This window comes from Elephantulus edwardii, unplaced genomic scaffold (genome assembly GCF_000299155.1).
Source record: "Elephantulus edwardii isolate Elephantulus edwardi_28Jun2011 unplaced genomic scaffold, EleEdw1.0 scaffold00066, whole genome shotgun sequence".
NCBI lineage: Eukaryota > Metazoa > Chordata > Mammalia > Macroscelidea > Macroscelididae > Elephantulus > Elephantulus edwardii.
In genome coordinates, this window is record NW_006399816.1 from 7,590,218 (window position 1) to 7,606,390 (window position 16,173).

General features: G+C 47.0%; 1 protein-coding gene across 1 annotated transcript in view; it reads right to left on the reverse strand.

Moving 5' to 3' along the window:
- Positions 1-1,047: 1,047 nt before the first annotated feature.
- Positions 1,048-16,173, reverse strand: part of CCDC33 (coiled-coil domain containing 33) — a 171,195-nt gene continuing 156,069 nt past the window's right edge. The window contains exons 12-19 of the mRNA XM_006888390.1: positions 7,386-7,551; positions 6,429-6,517; positions 6,115-6,246; positions 5,933-6,023; positions 4,055-4,221; positions 2,867-2,953; positions 2,467-2,571; positions 1,048-1,176 (exon numbers count right to left, since the gene is read on the reverse strand). Coding sequence (XP_006888452.1) covers positions 1,048-1,176; positions 2,467-2,571; positions 2,867-2,953; positions 4,055-4,221; positions 5,933-6,023; positions 6,115-6,246; positions 6,429-6,517; positions 7,386-7,551 — 966 coding nt within the window. The remainder of the gene's footprint in view (positions 1,177-2,466; positions 2,572-2,866; positions 2,954-4,054; positions 4,222-5,932; positions 6,024-6,114; positions 6,247-6,428; positions 6,518-7,385; positions 7,552-16,173) is intronic.

Here is a 16,173-nt window from a genome sequence, read left to right on the forward strand (position 1 = left end):
CATCCACGGTTTTCCTCTCTTGTGCTGTCCCTCCACCCTCCCAAGCATGATGTCCTTCTCCAAGGAGTGGTCCCCCCTGCCCAGAGTGTGTGAGATAGAGCTTCAAAATCCTAGCCTCCAAGGAAAAACTTGGACTTGATGGCAGTGGGTCTGGTTTCAGACCTTCGCTGGCCCTGTACAGGTATATGACCCACCCCCCTGGCTTTCTACCCCTATGTCCCCTAAGACAGGGAAGCTAGTCCAGCTAGGGACAGTGGTAGAGCTGATATGGCCTCTACTGCTGGTATCTGCAGGTTCTGGGTTCATTTCTGGAAACTTTCTGCTTTCCCTTATCACATGCGCTCTTTTCTGTTCTCTCTCTCCTTCCCACATCCCTTCCCTTGTCTAGATTGAATCATCTTTGAATCAGAATGTTAGAGATGGAAAGCACCTTATTGTCAGAGGGAACAAGCTCTGTGTAGCATAGATGGCGAAACAAGCCCAGAGAGGTTGCTTGCTTCACCCAAGTCACACAGCAGGCTTACAGCTAGAAACGGGCTTCTCGGGTTTTCACCAGGGCTCCTTCTTTAGTCCCCCAAAGACAGTGTAGCCCAATCTAATGAGTCACTTCACACTCTGATGTTACCTGATTGCCACAGGCAAGAAAGGTCTTAAAGGACAGATAACCAAGCTTGGAAGAAGGGATTAGGGGCATGATGGATGTTTTGGGGCAGGTGAAATTTCCAAGCCTCCTCTCTTCTTGGTGGTCTGGAAAGGACCTATCTCTCTGGCCCTTGTTTTGGAGGACTTCTCATCAACTCTGCTGATCCTCTATGATATCTGTCTCTCCAAAGATGGAATTCCTGGGAGAGGCAGGGGACTATGGGCTACAACATGAGACCAGAGTGGGATTCTGGAATTCTAGGGATTCTGGAAGTCATTGGCTGCTCTACTCCAGAAAAGAGGCAGAGCCTTACCATACTATAGCATTTAATACAGTCATTTTCTGAGGGTGAGATGCCAGCACACAGACTCCAAGCACACAGAATAGGGGGTGTGCTCCAGTGCTCAGGTTTTCTTGGACATAGAGGTCTTCTGGGAGGTTGATGGCTGGTTGAGAGAAGTCTTTGAACTGGGCTTCTCTTGGTGGTCCTGTTTTGAGGGCCACCTTTGGTCCTTGGAGTAGGTTGGGGGGCTCTGTGATGTACAAAGGAAGGGGAGTTAGATAAATTCCTGTGTTGGAAGGGTTGAGTCATTTAAGGACATCTTGCTTGGCCAAGCCACGCTTCAAGGATCCAAAATCTAGTGTCAAAGACCCTTTGACTTGTCAAAGATTACAAAACCCTTTTAGCAAAGTGTGATATCTGATCTCCTGATACACAAGGCTCAGCAGATACATGTAAGGGAATCTGCTCCTCAGAAGCCCTATATCCTTCCCAGGAGCCCCTGAATTTCCAGCTATGTGCCCAGCAGGGGAAATCAGGGTGTTTGCATTGAGGAGCTTGTGGGCCCCTGGGCTAAAATTAAGGTGCAGTTGTAGAGATGCTAATAATGTGTAACTCTGGCCATAGTCTCCCTTCTAGAATAGTTTGTCAGGTCGAGAGCAGTATTACAGCCAACCAGGAGGGTTCTGATTGTGGTGGGATTGGGTGCGGACTCTGCTCACAATCTACTCTATAAAGCAACGGGGCTACAGTGTAGTCAGTGCCAAAGCCTTCTAGAAACGCTCTGATTAAAAGCTGTGGGTCTCTTATACAAAGGGGGAAACTGAGACCCAGTAAGGGTTTCAGTTGGTTAACCGTAGCAACTGCAGCCCGGGTCTGACTCCCAGGCCTTTGGTTTTTCTTGGGCACCAGCTGAAGGCAAGAGGAACTCACACGTAGTTGCCTACATTTGGGATGATAATAACTAATTGCCTAGGCCTGGGATGAGAAGAAGCTCTTGTCTAAGTTTAGGTTGATAGTAAATAGTTGCCCAAGCTTAGGACAACAACCAAGTTGCCTACGTAAAGGTCATGAACCTGATTGATTAGCTATGAGATTGTTTTTTCAGGAACTGAGCATTTGCGATCAAGTCACCTTGAAGTGAAAAGCCTGATAAATTACTTAAAGAATGCACCATCAGCAAGGAAACCTGAGCTTCCTGAAGTTCCTGAAGCAAAGAAACTTGCCTTGAGCATGGAACCTGCACATCTGATAACCATCATGGAAAAAGACATCTCAAGGAACAACTCTGGGCATTCCTTCCAGACCCTCCCACATTCCCCTAAAAAGCCTGGCTTGATTCTGAGATGTCAGAAAATGCCCTGCAGGGCTCCATGCTATTTGCTGTCTCTCAGATTGTTAGCTTCTTCTGAAGAGAGTGCTTTTAGAAGAGTCAATCCTTGTCTCTACTCAATTGGCTCCTAGTGACAACACCTTCTTTTTCTGGTTACACAGTGACTTGGGGGCAGGATGACTGCCAATCCCACCCTCCAGCATCACTCACGGGCTGACTGGTGAGGCCAGTGTTGCTTAAGCCGTGTTCTTGCTCCTGAAGCCGTATGGCCAAGTTTTGCTTCTCCTGCCCCCAGCGTCGGGCTGAGTCCTCTAACTGCAGACACCGAACAGGGGAGATGTAGAGTCAGTGGAGAGCAGAGCTGACCCTTGACAGCCAGGACAGCAAAGCCAGAGATTGCTTTCTAGGCAAAAAGGAAAGTCCTGGGCAATGTAGCTTGACACCTTCCCAAGACATACCAGAGGAGCAGGAATGAAAGAGGCGACCCAAGGTTGTGCCCTGACCTGGCCACATGTTGACTCTTTACCTGAATCCAGGCTGACCCCTGAGCTGGCCCGAAGCTACCCTGAGCCTGGCTCCAGGCCTGATCTGACCCACGAGGATGACTGACCTGGTTTTCCAAAGACAGGATTCGGCTCTGAGCCTGCTCAAGCTTGGCTAGGAGGTTAAATTTGTCTGAGGTATTGGAAAGGAGATCCTGCAGACAATGTGGAGAAGAGAATGCAGTGTCAGTCCACAGCTGTGAACTCTGACCCTGTGAGATGCTGGGGGAGAAGCCAGCCAGCTTGGAGCTCCAAACTCAGCTCCCCTTGTTTGCAGCCTCAGGTCAGGGCCAGGACACCTTTGGGAAGTTCAGAACCAGGCCTGGGATGGGACTTTTAGATATACCGTTTTCACAGGTTGGTTTTTCAACGTAGCATGCAAGAGTTCCCTGCCCTTTGCATTTGCCCTGGAGGCCCAGGATCAGGTTTGCTTTTAAGAACTCACCTGCTGTGGGTCCTGAGAGGAAGAGAAAAGCCCTGCTTGACCCTGACCCGCCCTCTCTTCTCAACTCCCCATGACCTGTTTGCCTGCAGTGGCTTCGAGTGTGGAGGGAGCTGGGCACCCACCTGTCTGGGCAGGGACTCCGTGTGTTTGGATTGACGGGGGCCATCTGTGTCTGGAAGCCTCTTTGCTGAGTCTCCTCCTGCTCCCAACTCCCTGGGGTTCACCTGGGATGGGGAGGAAAGGGCCCTCCAAGGCTGCATCAATCCCAGGAGATGCTCCAGCAGGGTATTCTGAGGGGCTTGATGGGGCCCCAAGTGCAGGTCAATCAGGTGGTGGAAAGGGTCAGGGTTCAAGGGCCAAATACAACCAAATTAGATGCCATCAAGTAGATTCTGACTCATAGTAACTCCATGTACTTCCGAGTAGAAATGCACAACTGCATTTCATGCAATTGCCAATAGCTACGACCTTTCAGAAGTAGATTGCCAAGTGTTTCTTCCAAGGCACATCTGGGTGGGTCCGAACTGCCAATGTTTCTTTTATTAGCTGAGTACCTAATTGTTTACACCACCCAGGGAGGTTTAGGGGCTTGCTTTTCGCCAGGGTGGCAGTGAAGGGTAACAGTCAAGTTTTCCAACACAGGTGTTTCCCAGGAGAAGAGCCAGGCCTGAGGGCTGGCCCTCCAGGAGACTACAGGCAGATGGGAGACCCTGGCAAGCCTAGCTCCTGGTCTTAATCTTTAACTTGGACTGTGCTGGGGCTGACTGCTGGTCACCCAGGCCCCAGGCAAGCTTATGCTGACAGCTCTTACCGGAAGGGCCTGCTGTTGCAGAATGATGGGGGCAGACTGGTGGCGTGTTTTATCCAGCTCTGCCCGCAGCCTTGAGTTTTCTACCAGCAAGACTGAGTAAAGGTCACCAAGCAAGTTCTCCCTCACAGGATCCTGGGGAAGGCCGGAGGCCGAGAGTGCGGGGAAAGCTGCAATGAGACAGATAGCCGTGAGACGGGCTCTCCTGCATCTTGTCTGCCTCTGCATCTTGTGCCTATGTTGCTTTTCCGTAGCTCAGAAGCCTTCAATGGCTCCCTACTACTACTGGGTCCATGCTCAAGTAATCCATTAGGTCCTTTGGAATCTGACGCCAAGTTCTTCCTCACCAAGCCTGACCTTGCATTTGTCCTGGTGTGTATTTCAGTTCTTCTCAGTCTTATGGGCTCTGTACGTGCTTCTCCCTCTGTTGCCCAGCCATTTTTATTCTCTCAGCTGCTGCCTCTCACCCAGATTCTGAATGACCTAGAGTTTCTAAAGGCGGGGTGTGAACTTTCATTGTTTTCTAAAAGTCTCCAGAAATAGCCCTCTCCCCCGGGGCTCCCCATGCCCACTCCCCATTGAAGGCTGAGCACAGGGCTGCACACACTGGGGTCCCCTCAAGGCTTCACAGATGGCTGGATGTATCTAGTTCTTTTTGAACCAATTCTAATGGAATATTTAGGTGGCTTTGGTTAATACCAATGAGGATAAAATATGATTGATTTATTTGAAGTTAATAGTTACATTCTACAGGGTCAGAAGCTCGCTTTCTTTTCTTTTATTCCAAACCAATTTAGAATACCATTTTTCTTCTCAATTTATTTTTTTCCCTTTCAATTTAATTGTTACAAATTTTCCTCAAAATCTTGGTTTTGTAGCAAATATGTGCAGCAGAACAGGCACCAAATCAGCAGTTTTCTAGATATACACGTTAGTGATGTTGATTACACTCTTTGAGTTGTATAACAATTTTCATTCTCCGTTTCTGAGTTGTTATTCCCCATTAACATAAACTTTTTACATTTCCTATCTCAGCTTTTTGATTTGCTATTGTCAATTTTATCCCATAGAGACACTTTTTCTAAAAGAGCACCATATTCAGGGTAGACCTTTTTTACTAGTTAAGACAAAGAATTTTCTGTCTCAAGATGACTCCTGGGGATATTTTTGGTTTAAAGGGTTTTTAAATTTTTTTTTTAAGTTTTAAGATGTTTATAAGACAACTATTTCAGGGATTCATCCAGTCACCACGGAGCCAGAATGTCTGAAGTCTATGGGAATTTTGAGTTCTGTTTCACATGTTCCCCCCTTTTGATCTGCATTCATCTATGACATTTTTTATCTGTTTCTTCTCTCCTGATAGGGAACCCTGAAGGACACATGGCATAGTATGTATGCATGTCAGCGATCTGTATTCATCTATGAAGTCTTTGTTTAGTAATAGTATCTTGGCATCATTCTTTTCTTTTGGACTAATGGCAAAGAAAGCAGTTGTTCACAGAGATAGAATCTTTTAAGGAGTTGGATAAATCATTCCAGGGGTCCCTGGAGTTAAGTTAGGATCTTCTGATTCAGGTAGCCTTCTCCTACCCTCTCTGTGCTGTGGTTTGTCCTGGACTCTCCCCTGAAAGACAGGGCCCTAGAGCCTGGTGTACATACTATGCCATGGGTCCTTCGGGGTTACCTGGCAGGAGAGAAGACGCTTTAGGGGATTTCTGGAAGTATTAGGTATCTGAGCGAGTAAGAGAGTAGCACTTTCTGAGTTTCTTAGGCCCATAGATACTGCTGAGTGTGCTTATACCCACTCATCAGGCTGTCTTTGAAGCTGGGGAGCTCTGAGGAGACAGGGCCTCCAGAGACGGGCAAAGAGTAGGGACTCACCTATGTTCGACTTTCCCTGCTGCTTGTTCAGGAAGGGCTCATTCCTGTCCCGAAGCTTGTCCTCCAGAACCCGCTCCATCTTCTCAATCACCTGGAAGGCAGAGGAGAGGAGAGGGGCCGGGCTGGCCTCGGCTTGGTCCTGTGGGCCTGACCTGTGAGAGGCTGACCACTCCAGCACCAACCTTCTCCTGGTGCCACACGGTCTTCTCCAGTGCCTTCATCTTCTGCAGCCTGTCCTGGTACTTCTTCAGCAGCCCGGCCTGAGGCTGCTGAGCCTGGTGCAGGAGGAGCAGCTCCTTCTCCCGGTCATTCTTCTGAGGGTCAGGGAGGGGAAATGGGACCTGGGCATCATCCTTGGCCCTGGGGGTCTGCTGAGTCCTCTGCTGCTCTCATCCCCTCTTTCCTTCTACTCCCCCCTTCCCTTTTGATATCCCCAGCTTTTGATACCATAACACCCCCCATCTTCTTTACCTCTGCTCCCCAAGCCCCAACTCACTCGAATCAGCTCATTCTGCAGATGCTGCACCTTGTCCCTCAGTTTCTTCGTGCCCACCTCACTCAGCAGCAGCTTCTGCTTCATGGACACTGTGTTGAGGGTCAAGGATAGAGAGCTGGCTCAGGGAGGACGCCTCTCCTGGCTCATATCAGTACTGTGACTCTCTGTCCTAGTGTTTAAGACAGGACTGGCAGTGGCTTGAGTTGTGTTCTCCCCAAAAGTACCTTAGATCCCAACCTTGGGTACTTGTGAATGTGACCTCATTTGGAGATGGGAGCCTTTGCAAATATAACCAAGTATTCATACTGGCATAGGGTGGGCACCAAGTCCAATAATTGGCATCTTTTTTGGAGAAAAGAAAGTATATAGAGAAGACAGACAGGAAAAAGGGCATGTGGGAATGCAGGCAGAGGCTGGAGGGCTGCAGTTAAAAGCCAAGAAATGTCAAGGATTGCTGGGAGCCATCAGAAGCCAGGACTAGGCAAGCAAGGATTCGTCTCTAGAGCTTTGGGGGAGTGTGGCCCCCTGCACCTTGATTCTGGACTGGGAGGGCCCATAATTATGACAGACATATTTCTATTTGTAAGCCACGCAGTTTGTGGTGTCTATGGCAACCCTACGAAACAAATAAACCAATACAGTGTGAGGAGCTTGTGCAGTAGGGACTAAGTGTGTTGGAGGCTCCTTACCCACTGGTGGCCCAGCAGTAAAAAGCTGGTAAGAAGGCACACAGTGTGAATCCACCAGGTACTCTGTGGGAGAAGGATGAGCAATCTCTTCTCGTGCTATTTACTGCCTCTGAAAACCCACTGGAGGGTCAGCTGTAGGTCGGCACTGATTGATGGTACACAACCACCACCACCATCCACTGGGCAAAGGCTCTCTCCCTTCCCTGTTCCACAACCCAGAGCCAGACCCAGCCTGCAGCCAGGGGTCCTCAGCAGCCTGTGTCCTCACCCAGGTTCTGGGCCTCCTCAGCTTGGTCCTGTTCCTCCTCTGCCTCCTGCTGGTTCAGGTGGCTTCTCAGCATACGGTTCTCAGTCTCCAGGATGCTGGCTTGCTTCCGCAGTGCCAGGATGTCCTCAGCCATCTTCTGCATGGCCCGCCGGTAGTTGTTAATTTCCTGTGGCCCCAGAGTTCAGAACTCAGCCTGTACCCCACACCTGGAAGCCCCAAGGCCAAGAAGCTCCCCAAGTCTCAGAACTCCTTGGAGAGATGGTTATGGCTTGTAATAACCCTTGAAGAGTGAGCTTCTTGGCCACACAAGAGCAGCTGAGCTAATCTGGCCCTTGGGGGAACATCCGTGGTACTATCTCGGGAAGACCTGGGGACCAGGCTCCAGATGAGGAAGCCTCAGAGCACTGCAGACTTGGAGGCATCTGGGCCCATCTTCCAGACTCTGGCTGACTCGACCAATTCTTTATCTTTTCCCTTCTCATTTCCCCCTCTTCTGATTCCTCTTTCTTCCTAATGTCACTGAGAAGCCCAGGAGGAACCTCTCTGAAATCCCACCAGTGGCACTTGGGACCCGACTCCAAGCACCAGCTCCCAATTAACCCAGAGGCCAGGAACAGGCACAGAGTAGGCTGAGTCCCAGATAAAGATTCAGGGCCAGATTTAGGACTTAGCTTCAAGATTTGGGGTGTGAAGTGGGGGCTAGAAAGCTGGATTCTATCATTAGACCAGAAATAGCAGTGATTCTCCAATGAAGAGCAAAACTGGAGGAAATTCTCCTTAAAAAAAAATTCTGTAATAATTTGAAACTAACACTTTACATAATACCTTAAAAGGACTCACTTTTCACTTTTGTAGCTAATGGATAGAAGATTGACCTTTCTATGGGCAATGGGTTCGAGTGGGTCAGAGATTGTAAGGATGGCACGGGATGGGCAGTGTTCAGATTGGTTTTTCATAGGGTCACTGTGAGTCATACTCAATGACACCTAACAATAACAAGTCTTTCAAAAAATGGATGTTAACTTTTCACAAAACCCTGTGCTGATATAAAACTAAATCTCACTGCTGTTGAGTCAGAATCAACTCAAAGCTGACCCTCAGTCAGGTTTCAACAGCTCTAAACTGCATAGAAGGAGACTGACTGTCTTTCTTCCACTGAGCAGCTGGTAGATTCAAACCAACCACCTTTCAGTTGGCAGGGCAACTCCTTACCCATCAGGCCACCAAAGCTCATTAACATTCTTCTTATAACATTTTAAAAAGAAAAGGCTTTTCTCTTGACATAGCCAAACAACCGAGAGAGGCTTCCCTATCAAACTGAAGCCCTTTGCCAATGTTGGTCTATCCTGTAATCTATAGCTGCGGTTTGCTCCCCTTTGTAACCCTGCAATCTTTACTAAATAACTATTCCCTCTTGCATAGTGCTCCTGAAGCAGTTGCTGCAGAAGGTCAAACACTGTAATTTTCAATATGGATTGAAACTCATTATCAAGAAAACAGATTCTCACCACTGGACCAATTGGTAGTACCATTATAGAAGAGAAAGGATTGAGATTGTCAACAATTTCAGCTTGCTCAGTTCCACAATCAATACTCTTAGCACCAGCAGTAAGAAAATCAAAAGACTAATTGCATTAGGAAAATCTGTTGTCAGGGATCTCTCCAGAGTACTGAAGAGCAATGGCATCGGTCTAGAGACCAAGGTGTGCCTGATGCAGGCCAACGTCCTTATAACTTTTTTTTTTTTTTGCTACACATGAGAGAGCTGGACAATCACTAAAGATGACAGAAGAAGAATCAATGCCTTTGAGTTGTGGTCCTGGAGAAAAGTATTGAACATCACATGGACTGCCAAGAGAACAAACAGGTCTGCCCTAGAGATGGTGAAAATGAGTTTCTCTTTGGAGGCAAAGATTTTGAGGGTCTGTCTCACATACTTCGGTCATGTTGTCAAGAGGGACCAGTTCTTGGAGAAGGACATCATTCTTGGAAGGGTAGAGGGACAGCGCAGGAGAGGAAGACCCTGGATAAAGTGGACTGACATAGTGCCTGGAGTAATGGGGGTAGGTGTGTCAGAGTCGGTGAGATTGACTTAGGATAGGACAGGGGTCAGAGCTATTAGTCATAGTGACTCAACAGCACATAACAACAAGAAGCTATTTTGGAAGGCATGCAGTTCTATTCCATGCAGTTCGGTGCTCCAAGGGAGAAAGATAGGCAATATCCTCCTGCGCAATTAATTGCCTCTGAAAACCTGGTGGAGGGTCAGCTATGGGTCAGTCCCAACACAATAGCAAATAAAAACAAGAAGAATAATCTTTGGAGGGAGTTCTGGTGGTTTAGTGGTAAGGAGTCTGCGGCTAAGCCAAAGGAATGCAGCTGAATTCCATCAGGCTGCTCTGTGGGAGGAAATGAGCAATCTTCTCCTGTGCAATTTATTGCCTCTGAAAACCTGGTTTGGTGGCCTAACTGTAAGCAGCTGCAATGCAACCCCAAAGGCACGTGGTTTGAATCCACCAGCTGCACCACAGGAGAAGGCTGGGCAATCTCCTCCTCTGCTATTTACTGTCTCTGACAACCTGCTATGAGCTGGTCCCGACTCAGCGGCACACAACAGCAATGGTAACAGCCACAAGCTGTCTTGAGTACCTTGACATGATCCTGCCAGCCACTGGTCCTGAACACTTGGAAATTCTCACATATTTCACTGTCCTGCATCTGCCTTAAATGAGCTCCCCCCAATCCCCGCAGGCTTCAAGGTGGGGAGATAGATTTGAGGCGCTTATGTTCTCTGTCTCTGTATATAGACAGATAAGTAATAAAGCTCTCAAGAGTACTGAAGAGCAACGATGTCAGGCTGGAGACTAAGGTGTGCCTGATCCGGGCTATAGTCTTCGCAATTATGTGCTTTGCATCAGAGAGTTGGACAGGGGCTGATAGAAAGAGGATTGATGCCTTTGAACTGTGGTGCTGGAGAAGAGTGTTGAATATACCATGGACTGCTAGGAGAACAAACAGGTTTGTTCTGGAGAGGGTGAAGCCAGAGTGTTCCCTGGAGTCAAGGATTCTGAAGCTTCGTCTGACATATTTTGGGCATGTTGCAAGGAAGGACTGGTCCTTGGAAAGGGACATCATGTTTGGCAGAGTGGAGGGGAAGCGAAGGAGAGGAAGAACTTTGGTGAGATGGATCGATTCTGTGACTGGAGCAGTGGGAATAAGTGCATTTGAGATGGCTAGGTTGGCACAGGATAGAACAGCATTTAGAGCTCTTGTACATAGGTTCGCTATGAGTCGCAAGCGACTCGATGGCACATAACAACAACAACAACATGTTCTCTGTCTCTGTATATATACAGATATATAATAAAGCTTCTGCTTTTCCATTCCAATTCCTGCTTCCAAGATTGTTTTTTCCGGTAGCAGGAGCAGAATCAGTTTTCTAGTAACAAAACTATGTTGTTATAAGTTGCCAAGTCACTTGCGACTCCTAGGGACAACAGCTCTGAACCCCGCTGTATCCTGAGCCAACCTTATTTTCTCCAACACACCTACCCCCATAACCCCAGTCACTGGGTCAACCCATCTCATCCAGGGTCTTTTTCTCCTGTGTGTCCCTCCACCCTCCCAAGCATGATGTCGCTCTCTAAGGACTTGTCTCTCCTTGAACATGCTCAAAGTATGTCAGATGGAGCTTCAGAATCCTTTCCTCGAAGGAGCAGTCTGGTTTCATCCGCTCTAGGTTGAAGCTGTTTGTTCTCCTAGCAGTCCATGGTGTATATTCAATACTCTTTTCCAGCACCACAGCTCAAAAGCATCAATTATCCTTCTATCATCCTTAATCATTGTCCAGCTTTCTGATGCAAACAAGTAATTGTGAAGTCCATGGCCTGAATTAGGCACACCTTAGTCTCCAGACTGACATAGTTGCTCTTCAGTCCTCTGGAGACATCCCTGACAGCAGGTTTTCTTGAAGCAATTAGTCTTTTGGTTTCCTGGCACACTAAAGCTGTTAACAATCTCAATCTCTTCATTGTCTATCATGATGCTGCCAGTTGGCCCAGTGATGAGAACCTTTGTTTTCTTGATCTTGAGCTTCAATTAATATTGAAGACTACAGTCTTTGACCTTCTGTAGGAAATGCCTCAGGTCATCCTCCATTTCGGCAAGCAAGTTTGTGTCATCTGCATAACATAGGTTGTTGAGTCACCCTCCTCCAATCCTGATGCCACATTCCTCCTCGTAGAGCTCAGCCTCCCAGATAATCTATTCCGCATATTGCTTACTAAGAATTTGTCATTCTAAGCTCTTTCTAGGGCACTCTGGTGGCCTCATGATAAGAAGCTGTGCTGTCATCCCAAAGGCACACGGTTCAAATCCACCAGGAGTTCTGTGGGAGAAAGATAGGCAATCTCTTCCTGTGCCAATCATGGCTTCCAAAAACCTGCCGGAGGCTCAACCAGGACTCTGTTCTCACTCATCTGCACTTAACAACGGGCTCTTCCAGGGAGCTTTGATAGTGCAGTTGGTTAGAAAACAGGCTGCTACTGTTGTAAAGCAGGACTGACCTCGGGGTTGGGAGGAGGCTGAGAAGAATGGGTTCAATAATGTATACTACACTGAAACACACGAGGGAGAAAACTGTTTAAGAGGGAAAATTATTAAGTATTTTTTTTTGTCATGACAGGAGTCCAGAGCGAAGGCTATAGAGTGGAGTGAACCTGGGGGGAGGGATTGTAAAACAACAAAAGAATTTTTCTTTTACTTTTCCAAGAGGGTAGTGTACTAGGGGGAAGGGTTAGGAGGGGAGAAAAGTACAACAATGAATGGATGGAAATCCAAAGTCTCTGTAAATTTTCATTGAAATTAATAATTTTTTTTTAAAAAAGAAATAGGCTGCTAAACAAAGGTTGATAGTTTGAACTCAGCAGTTAGTCTGTGGGAGAAAAATGAGGCAGTCTTCTCCCAGAAAGACTTAGAGCCCCAGAAACCCTGAGTGGCAATTTTATTACACCCTGCAGAGTCTCTACAAATTAATTTTGATTTGATAGTAGTGTGTTTAAATCTGAGTTTTGAAGCTCCTTCTTCACATACTCTACCTCATTTGTTCCTCACAACAAAGCTATGGAGTAGGTATTATTATCATCATCCCCATTTTACAGATGAGGAAACCAAGCCCCCGAGAGTCTAGTCACATGCTACATTACAGAATACTGAGTGGCTGAGCCAGGATCTGAAATCCAGACCGCCCTTGAGTCTGTGTTCTAAGGCCTGTGCAGTCCGGCCTCAGTGCCTCACACATGGATACCCGGCAGCCTTTAAACACCTTGCTTCAGGCAGGTGTTCACTGAGAAGTTATAAAAGCAGGCTACAAAAGTGAGCCGTCAATGTGAGCCCAATTTGGAAAAAATATGCCATGATTGCTTATACATACATGTTGCATAGAACAAGCTATGTTGGCATGGAGTTGTTTCATAATAAAGGATTCCTTTCTGTTATTAGTAAAAGTCTTATAATGGGAGTCTCTCAGACATAAGCAGCATAACATATGAAAGGGGGATTCAAAATGTGTAGCCAGACAGGTCCTGAGGGAGGAAGACGGAGAAGTAGGGAACTAGGCTGGGTAATCAGTGCAGGAGGAAAGAAAAGGAGAGAAGTGAGTCTGGCTGGGATTTGTTAAGGAGCCCTATTGGCGTGGTGGTTAAATGCTTGGCTACTAAACCAAAGGTCAGTGGTTCAAACACACCATCTACTCAAGGGGGGAATGATGTAGCAGTCTGCTTCTACATTGATTCATAGCCTAGAAAAAACCCTCTGGGATCTCTGTAAGTTGGAATTGACTAAACATCAACAGGTTTTGGTTTTGGCATTTGCTGACTCCTGGTGCCTCATCCACTTCTGGAAGCTGAGAGAGGCCCCTGCACACGCGGGTGGGGCCTCCTGGGTCCTGCCAAGTCCCTGAGCCATCCAGGAAGCAAAGCTCTGCCCCAACCCCTCATGCCTCCCACCTGCTACCCAGCAGACTCTGTATTTCCTGCAGAGCTGTCCTCAGGAAGTGGGGGATTCATCAGACACTACTTGTCACCTGTCACTGTTTGACCTTCTGGCTGGACACCCTCCATACAATGCCAGGACTGGCAATTCTTTCCAGCACCTGTCCCAGTCAAGTTCCAGGTCTTGGCTCCACCAGATCTGTCCATCTGTTGCCCTCAGACAGCACGGTAAACTAGGAAACGCAATGCTAAAATTCCAGGGTCCTGTGGTCAGAGCCAGGTCACTCGGCCACTATAATTTTGTGGGGGTGGAGGCAGGCTCCTTCGCTGTTCTGAGGCTCAGATTCCTCATGGAACATCCACAGGGCTCCCTGCAGACTCAGAATCACTGTGTGAGGTGGTTGGCATGGGGCCTGCCCCAGGCGGGTATAATTTGGAGACAGTCACTTCCTGCATGTTCTCCCATTTCTGTTCTAACAGCTGCTTTCATCTGCAGGGCTGCCCCCTCCCTCCTGCTCACTGACTGGGGCTCCCTGGCCCCTCAAAGTTGAACTCTCACTGTATGACAGCCCCACGACTGACAGGGTTTGGAAGGTCCAGTACGTAGTCGAGAGGAAGCACATACAATTTTTGCAAAGGAAATCTAGCCCCTCTCGTCTTCCTCTAACCTTGTTCAGATTATTTTTTTTAAGAAATGTTGATTTGAGTGAAAGTTTACAAAGCATATGGGTTTTTCATTCAACCATTCATGCACATTTTGTCTTGTGAACATTAACTGCAAACCTGCAATACAATCACACTTTCCCCATCCTCTGCCTACAATTCTCATTTTCATGAATACTGTTCTACTACCTCCTTTGGAACTTTATCTTTGGACAAAGGCTGCTCATCTGACATTATATGGTCAGTCATAAGAAGTGAGAGCCTCCCTAATGTTACTGATCACCTCACAGGCCTCTCTGTTGCTTGGCTCAAAGTTGACCCATGGGGGTGAGTTTTCAGTTTCAGTTTGAAAGGTGTTAATTAAGGACCATCATCTTGGAGGTTCTACTAGTCTATCAAAATAGAAAGCCTGACCTTTTTCTTCTTGAGTTTGTTCCTTATTTCCCCCCACTCTATCCAGGACCTTACACTATGATCTTTTTAAGAGGGGCCAGTGGTGGTAGTGAGGTTCCTAGTTCCTCTGGTTGTGAGGAGAGGCTGTTCCCTGGAAAAGGCCATCCTGCTGGGAAAGATAGAGGGTCAGCAAAAGAGAGGAATCCCTCCCCCCACAACAGGACGGATTGACACAGTGACTGCGGCAATGGGCTCAAGAGTGTCAGAGCTGATGAGGATGGCACAAAATATAACAGGGTTCAGGTTTGTGGTTCATAGGTTTCCTATGAGTTGTACTGGACCCCACGGCACCTAACAATACTAAAAGACTGTGAAAGCTGACTCGTCTGAGCTAATTGTCTCAGCCTACTTTTGCTTTGCCTCCTCCTTACTGTTTGAGGCATGGAGAGACCAGTAGTTGCACCTTAGATGGCTGCTTGCGACCTGTTAAGACTCAAGTTGCTAATCAACAAAGCATGATGCCTTTGTGAACTGTGTTACCCCAATTGACCTTGAGGTCCCCCAAGACTAAGGTCCCAAGGCCCTAGAATCAGCAACGCATTCCCTCAGGATGTTTGGTTATGATTAGGAAGCTTACAAAACATTTCCTGCTGTTGACTGGATTATGTGGATGCATTTGTAGCATGGGAATGTAGAGATACTACCTACTAGATCTTTCTGTGATCATGGGTGCAGGCCTTTTCCTTTATCCCTATCTGCCCATCTCGTCTGTCTGCTTGTATCTCTGCTGTTGACTGTATTTCTTGTGTACCTCTCTCTGTCTTCCCTTTCTCTGATTATACTGGGCGGATGATCCTCTTATACTCTTTGCCTTTACTCATATTAAGTGTCTATTATCTATTTAGGGAGCCCTGGTAGTTGAGTGGTGAAAAGATGTGCTGCAATTCCGAAGGCAGGTGGTTTGAATCCACCAGCTGCTCCATGGAAGAAGGACGGGCAATCTCCTCCCATGTGATTAAGCTGCTTCTGAAAACACACTGAAGCATCACCAATGGATCGGTTCCAACTCAACAGCACATGACGACAACATTATTTATTAACATTCACTCCTTTCTCTTTTCCTTCCCATTCATGGTAATCATCCAGTAATGATTCTATCTGTGCAAACCTTTCTTTAGCTTTTTAAAATTGTGGCTTTAAATAATCTGTCCTTTTGTGGCTGACTTGTTCGACTCAGCATAATGTGCTCCAGATTCATGCATGCTATGCAGTGTGTCACAAATTCTTTGTTGTTCTTTAATGTTGCATAGTACTCCACTGTGTGGGTATACCACAGTTTCTTTATCTGGTTCAGACTCAAATGTCTACTCTGGACAACAACAGCAGCACCCAAGTAGACTTCTTTACTTCCAGAGCTGCATCTTAGAATGACACACATCTGCAAGGATGTTCAGTGTGGCTCACCTGGTGGCCTTCTAACAAAGTATATTCATCTTCTATAGGCAGTAGTTAAAAAGAATGACTTGCTACAACCATGTTTATTGTGGCTTTGTTCACAATAGCAAGGAGTTGGAAACAAACTAAGTGTCCATCAACAAACAAACAGAGAAGCTGTGGTATATTCACACAATGGAATACTACGCTGCACTGAAAAACAAGGAACTCATGCAATATTAATCAAAATGGGTGACTTTGGAGGACATTATGCTGAGTGAAGTATTTAAGTCACAAAAGGACAAATA